The sequence below is a fragment of the Myotis lucifugus genome, unplaced genomic scaffold (genome assembly GCF_000147115.1).
Source record: "Myotis lucifugus unplaced genomic scaffold, Myoluc2.0 scaffold_3214, whole genome shotgun sequence".
Lineage (NCBI taxonomy): Eukaryota > Metazoa > Chordata > Mammalia > Chiroptera > Vespertilionidae > Myotis > Myotis lucifugus.
Window position 1 is genome coordinate 627 of NW_005874262.1, and position 7,307 is coordinate 7,933.

Consider the following 7,307-nt stretch of genomic DNA (forward strand, 5'->3'; position numbering starts at 1 on the left):
ATGACATTTCTTCAAGGCAAGACAGATCCCCAGGTCAGCGGTGCTCATCTGGATAAATAGGAAACTCAGAACAGGAAAGTCATGAGAAAAACCCCTCATTGTATGTAGTCTTCTGAAAGGTATTCATCTTTATAAGTATTTTGTATTTTTATGATTTTCATCAACCTTGTATATACAAACAAGTGAGTACCAGTGCCACTTGAGATAGAATTTTGTCAAAACTCTGAGATGAGAAATTAATTTAAAACATGAGGAGAAATGTCTACCTAGTCTGTCTCGGTTTATTTCTTTTTACTAAAACTTTCTTTCTCTCTGGGATGTTTTTGCTACCAGCAAATGCCAGAAAATTCTTGGGAAAAATGCAGCACTCTGGGAATATGAAGTTTATAAATTTAAAGAAATTGGACAGCTTAAGGTAAGCCTAACTTTATTTTTAACTCTTAATTTTTTTATGTAGTATATTAATATAGGTATGCCTCAGAGATATTGTGGGTTAGGTTTCAGACCAATGCAATAAAGCAAATATCTCAATAAAGCGAGTCACATGAATTTATTTCCCAGTGCATACAAAAGTTGTTTACACTGTACTGTAGTTTATTAAATGTGAAATAGCATTATATCTTAAAAAAAAACAGTACACATACCTTAATTAAAAAATACTTTATTGCTAAAAAAAATGCCAATCATCATCTGAGTCTGTTGGAAAAATGGTTTCAATTGAGTTGCTCCATGCAGGATTGCTACAAACCTTCAGTTTGTATTTTAAAAATTGCAATGTCTGTGAAGTGCTATAAAGCAAAGTGCAATAGAACAAGGTATGTCTTTATTGAGATGGAAATAAAATTAAGACAATAGTAGTCACTTCTTTATTAGGAAGTGAGTATTAGCTCAGCTAGGAAGAAAAATCAAACTTTCAGAAATTAGTTTAAAAATTAGTTTATATATTATATGTATAAAAATTTACATATATAATATAGTACATAAATGATGTGTTCACTTTCTTATCCCCTTCCAGTTCTATGTTCAGATGAAGTTTTCATATTCCTTTTTTTTTTATTGATTGATTTTAGAGAGGAGGGGGGAGAGAAAGAAATTTGTTGTTCCACTTATTTATGCATCTATTGATTGTTTCTTGTATGTGCCCTGACTGGAGATTGAACTTTCAACCGTGGCATATCAGGATGACTCTAACCCAGCCGTGGGCAAACTACGGCCCGCGGGCTGGATCCGGCCCGTTTGAAATGAATAAAACTGAAAAAAAAAAAAAAACCATACCCTTTTATGTAATGATGTTTACTCTGAATTTATATTAGTTCACACAAACACTCCATCCATGCTTTTGTTCCGGCCCTCCGGTCCAGTTTAAGAACCCATTGTGGCCCTCGAGTCAAAAAGTTTGCCCACCCCTGCTCTAACCAACTGAACCAGGGCTAGTCATGTTTTTTTAGTGTGGTTTTTGTTGTTTAATCTTCACCTGAGGTTATGTTTTTAGAGAGAGGAAGGAGGGAGAGAGAATGAGAGAAACATCAATAAGAGAGAGAAGCATCAATTGATTGCATCCCGTATGGGCCCTCACAGGGATTGAACCCCAAATTGAGGTATGTGCCCTGACAGGTCATTGAACCCACAACCTTTTGGTGCACAGGGTGATGCTCCAGCCAGCTATGCCACCTGGCCAGGGCTAGTCATGTTGTTTTTAATGGATGTGGAAAATAGGTATTATCTCCTCCAGTAGATTTTAAAACATGAGGGTGTTTTTTGTTCATTTGTTTTTCAAATTTACTAAAGATTAATGCTTTTTAAAATAATATTTTACTTACTGTAAAATAAATGGAAAAGTTTGACTCTAGCTCTAACAAATAATTTTGATACTTCATTTTTTTAATCTTTTTTTTTTTTGGTTTTGTTTTGTTATTCCTCACCCAAGGATATTTTTTCCATTGATTTTTAGAGAGAATGGGATGTAAGGGAGGAAGAAAGGATGGGGGGGGGAGGTAGATAGATAGATAGATAGATAGGTAGATGATAGATAGAGAGAGAGGGAGAGAAAGAGAGAGAGAAAAACATCAATGGGAGAGAGACACATTGATTGGTTGCCTCCTACAGGTGCCCCAATCTGGGCAGGGGATTGAATATGCAACCCAGGTACATGCCCTTGACCAGGAATGGAACCTGCAACCCTTCAGTGTGCGGGGCTATGCTCTAACCAGTTAGCAACACCAGCCAGGGCCATTTTTTTTTAAATCTTTCAACTTGGTGCACAATGACCAAATCAATAAAGTATTCCTATATTTGTTTATTTAAAAAAAAACCTTTAACATATGTGGGGGCCTTTTCAGTGGTCTCTTAGCGTTATGAATATTCTTTTAAAAATTCCCAGTTACTCAGCTGGTCAGCCCCATATGTGTTCTTGTCCCTGGGAAACCCCCAAGGACACTGCTCCTCATGTTTATTGGGCTGCTTCTGGAGTGTGTTATCCAGACCTGTGGCCATGTTTACCCAGGTGGCTCCATAACCTAGACTTCACTTTCGAATATGTTATCTATGTTAGAAGTGTGTGATAGCCATTTTTTACTGTATATATTATTGATAAGGATCACTCAAATTAATGTGACTCCATTTTCTTCCCAAATTCGGTCATTCTCCTTTCAGTCTGTGTTTATGACATCACATTATACCCAGTCCTCCCTGCTTAGTAGCTCAGCGCCACTGTTTTGATGTGAACTCCTAACTCTCCTTATTCTACTTAAATCCCCAATTCTTGTCAGTTTTACCCTGTGAGCATCAATAGGGCCTCTCTCTTTCCTTCTGGTACTGCTGCCTTAACTCTTGATAGATCTACCAGCAACCCTGACCCAGAGTTAGCTGTTTAAAAAATCAGTGTGCTGCTCTCACGCCCCCATACCTGTTGTTTGCCTCTGCCCACAAGGTAAGATCTAAACTCCTTTCGTGACCCCGCCTCCCCTTCCTCTCCAGCCCCTTCTCCCTTCAGTGGCCTCATTCCACATCTGTGACCTCCCTGAATACAGAGTATGCTTTCCTGGCCCTATGCCTGTGCTCATGCTGATCCTCCTTTTAATATAATCTCGGTGATCTTCTCCCTCTTGTTATTTAGATTTTCATTAATTCAACAGAAAGAGCAGAGTTGTGCAGGTTAACCTAGGCAATTTTTATTCATTCATTCAAGCATACATATCCCTCATAGATACATTAAAAAATTATAATGTGATATAAGAAAATAGAATTCATTTGAATTTTTTCCTCCTTATAATAATTTCCCAAATTACTTTGTTGCCTTAAATTTTAAAATTGAAAATATACTTTCATGTTTTCTGCATAATTTGAGTATAGTTTGGTTTTACCACTTTTTAAAGATTTTTGTTATGTTTTGTTTTTTACCTTTTCCTTCCCTAGGCCATTAGTCCTTATTTGCCAAGAGGGGATCCAGTTCTGAAACCACTCATTTATGAAATGATCTTACACGAATTTTTGGAAAGTGATTATGAGGTATGGCATTCAGGCATGGCCATATTTACTTGTTCTCAATGGAAAATGTTAAGAATTTTAGAAAAACAATATAATGGAGCAACTGGTTTAAAGTTAACTGAGTTGCAGTTTGTGTGTGGTAGATGACACTGAGATAGATAAACTCTAATGACTACTAATGTTAATGATGTAGATGGTGATAATCTCTAATCCATGCAAATTTTGGAGAATTTCTTTAAGTTACCGCCTTAATAGAAAAAGGGACTCTGTGCCATTTGGGGGTTTCATAAATGGAATAGCAGTTGCTATTGCTGTTTATAATCCCCCTTAAGAAATCAGAACTTTCTGACATGGAAGACACAGAACTAAGTTTGCCAGAAGAGAATTAAAGAGAAATTGAGGGAGTAGGAATGGAGCAAGGAATTGGAAATGATCTGTTTGCTTATTGATTAAGAGAAAGGCAGTACATAAATTGATTATCGACTATATACTGCACTTTTACGTGCAAATTGTGATGTTATACTCCCAACAACACTATACACAGTAATTTCAATTTTACAGGTGAGGAAACTAAAAAATGAAGAAATGAACTAACTTGCCCAAGTCCATACATTTAATAAATAGCATGTCAAATTGTAGTTTAAGTTTGCAGTTTGCATGCACTCAAAATGGATTATAATTTTTAAAGTTTGTTAATTTAACACACATTTATTCTGAAAGTTTCTGTTTAGTGCCTACTGCATTCCAGGAATGTGCTAGGCACCAGGCATACAAGTGTGAATGGGATGATGATCCTTCAGCAGTCACTGGTAGCCTGAGTCACAGCGAGCATGTAAACCAGTGGTTCTCGATACAGGGGCTGTTTTTGTCCTGCAGATGGGTTTGTGGTCCTTTCATTTAGTGGGCAGAGGCCAGCAGGAACGCTGTTAAACATCTCACAGTGCACACGATAGGCCCCTGCCACAGAGAATGATCTGTCCTCAGATGTCAGTCACACTGCAGTCATGCTCATGTGTGGGAAGGTTGCAGTTTGGATGGAAATGTGTAGCCTGTTGCTGTAGTGTCTTGCCATCCTTCCTGAGGGTCACTTTAGGACAAAGTGTGTAGGCCTTTAATGGAGACTCTATTCCTGATTCTTCTGTGATTTTCTTCTACCAAATCCTGGTACTTTACAGAAGCAGGTTGTACCCTACAATTTTCATTTCTAAATATCATTTAAACAAATTCAAAGTAGTTTATTAAAGCATTGGTTGAGTTATTTAATATTAATATGATTTTTTTCAATAATATGAAAAGTTTTACTTTTATTTGCTGTGTTTTTCCTAAAAGTTGTTAAGGATCAGTAAGCTGCTGTACTGTACTGAGTTACAAAGCCTGAGGGCTAAAGTCGGGAATCAGGAGGGCAGAAGCTGCCCAGGATCCAGGCCAAGAATCAGCCATGGGAGAGAAACAGGATCCAGATAATCTGGGGTTTTCTATCAGAGCCACAAAATCTGAGATCTAGTGATAGTCAGGGTAAGAGCCAGGGGATAAGACTTGAACCAAAGTCCCAAATTCCCAAACGAAACCAGGTTTAGAGGCGGAAGGGGGTGGAAGGACAAAGAGGGTAACTTGTTGAAGGATGCTGGGCGAGTCCCCTGTGGGACAAGCCACGGTGAGCCGTTGTGCTGGCTGTGCAGCCCAGACCTAACGTGCGTGAGAGGCGGTGGGTGAGCAGCTGACCTGACAGTGTCTGTAGGATGTAGAGTGAGGACAGAGCAAGTCAAACCTACATTCTCTGTGCAGTGATGCTTCATTGAAGGACCAGAGGGCATTTCTTATTTTGTGTGTTTCATCAAGTAAGAGTAGAAGTGGATGACACCACCTACGTCCCAGGAATGGTAAATAGCGATTAGGGTGCAGTAATTCTGTCTCCCGTGTCCACCCCCAAACCCATAGTCTGAAAAGTGATGTGTTTATGGACCAACGTTTTCATCATAAAATTATTTTGTCTGTTTACGTGAGTACTTTTAGGCATGTCTAGACTCTTTAGATCGTTATCCTGCTCAGAGAGTGTTCTTCCTTTCCCCCGTGCGTTAGGGTTTTGCCACGCTGGTCCGGGAATGGCCCGGGGATCTGTACAACAATTCGGTAATAGTTCAAGCCGTTCGGGAGCACCTGAAGAAAGACAGTCAGAACCGGACCTTACTTCAGACCCTAGCAGAATTGTGAGTATGATTTAGTGCTGCTTTTTCCAATTCCGTCTACATGGGCAATTTTTCATATTTTAGGTCTGGTAGACTCTGAGTAGGGAGGACACAGAGGAGGGAAGGGAGCCCTTTATACCATTTTTCAATATTCCCTCTTAGTGAAAACCTTTCATGAATCTTCAGTGAACAACTATGAGGTAAGAAAAATGTGTGCAATTGTAATGTAATCTGTTTCCCAGAGGAGAGGAGTCCTGGTCAGCAGCACTTAGTAGAGGCAGTGGTTCAGGGAGGGAAGGGTGCTGCGTCTGAGATTACGTAGGCAAAATGGTTCCCCCAGAGGCTGTGGATTCTGTCCTTCTTGGTTCTCTAGTCAGTAAGTCTCTCAGACCTTAGACTCCTTATCTGTAAGATTGCAGGTAACAATTCCTTAGGGGATGGTTTTAAGACTTAAGTGAGATGTCATAATCAAGAACTAAGTTCAGTGCCTAGCGTTGACGTAGGGCGCAGTAAATGGAATCTGGGTTACGTTTCATATTTATTGGCTACTTTTACAAAGCGGCCCAGGCTCTGTGCTATATGCCTGTGATAGAGAGAGATGAGGCACACCCGTGCCCTCACAGAGCTTTGGTCTAGTGCAGCGGTCGCCCACTGGTGGTCCATGGACCACTGGTGGTCCATGAGGTCTGAAAGGTTGGCGACCACTGGTCTAGAGAACAAGAAGCAAACTGCAGGTTATCTCAGGAAGACTCTTCCTGCTTCAGGCCCTCCTTGGCACTCCCGCCACTTCCTTGCCCATCTTACATCTTTTGCCAAGACCGAGAAAGTTCTTGGCATAGAGGCAGTTGTGTTTGTGGCATTCATCATTTTCCTCTGGGAACATGGTTCTGGACATTCCTTAGGTTCTGTAGTACTAACAACATACCAATGATACTAGTAATTCTGTAGTACTAATGCTGGACACACAGTGCAGTTTAGGTGCAGTTGGCTTTTTCAGGAGCCAACATTGGGGAATTAAGCAATGTGAAAATCATTGTTTTAACAGAAGAGCACATTGCATGTTATACAGCTCCCTTATAAATAAGCATTTGGAATGTCATTATTTATCAGCTAAATACTGTTTATAAGAATTTGAACTGATTTTTCTACTACTAAAATAAGCATTTCCTTCATTTGGATAATAGGTGGGGTTTTTTGTCTGATATGTGGATTTCTATTTTAAAAAATTGAGAAGTTCTATAAAAAAAAGTTTTGTTGAATACTTTAAATTTTCTAAAATGTTGGCAAGATTGTGAGAAAGAAATATTTATTGGTCATGTGTAGTTAAATCCCAAGGCATGGTTTCCAAAAAAAGTTAACTTTCCTCTCTAAACCTGTTTTTCATTTTTTAATATTGTAAAACATGATTTTTTATATGAGTATGTGTGTTTAAGTGGAAGTATTGATGAACATTAATGTAAAACATTTTTATTACCAGGTACACCTATGATAAAAACTATGGCAATGCTCTGGAAATATACTTAACATTAAGACATAAGGATGTTTTCCAGTTGATTCACAAGCATAATCTATTCAACTCTATCAAGGATAAAATTGTTTTGTTAATGGATTTTGATTCTGAGGTAATGTTTTTTA

At 38.8% G+C, this 7,307-nt stretch overlaps 1 protein-coding gene across 1 annotated transcript in view; it reads left to right on the top strand.

The window, feature by feature from the left end:
* Positions 1-284: 284 nt before the first annotated feature.
* Positions 285-7,307, top strand: part of LOC102420228 (vacuolar protein sorting-associated protein 41 homolog) — a gene marked incomplete at its 3' end in the record, with an annotated part of 12,385 nt that continues 5,362 nt past the window's right edge. Inside the window, exons 1-4 of the mRNA XM_023749147.1 lie at positions 285-415; positions 3,415-3,507; positions 5,566-5,693; positions 7,150-7,294. Of these exons, the coding sequence (XP_023604915.1) occupies positions 3,472-3,507; positions 5,566-5,693; positions 7,150-7,294 (309 nt within the window). The remainder of the gene's footprint in view (positions 416-3,414; positions 3,508-5,565; positions 5,694-7,149; positions 7,295-7,307) is intronic.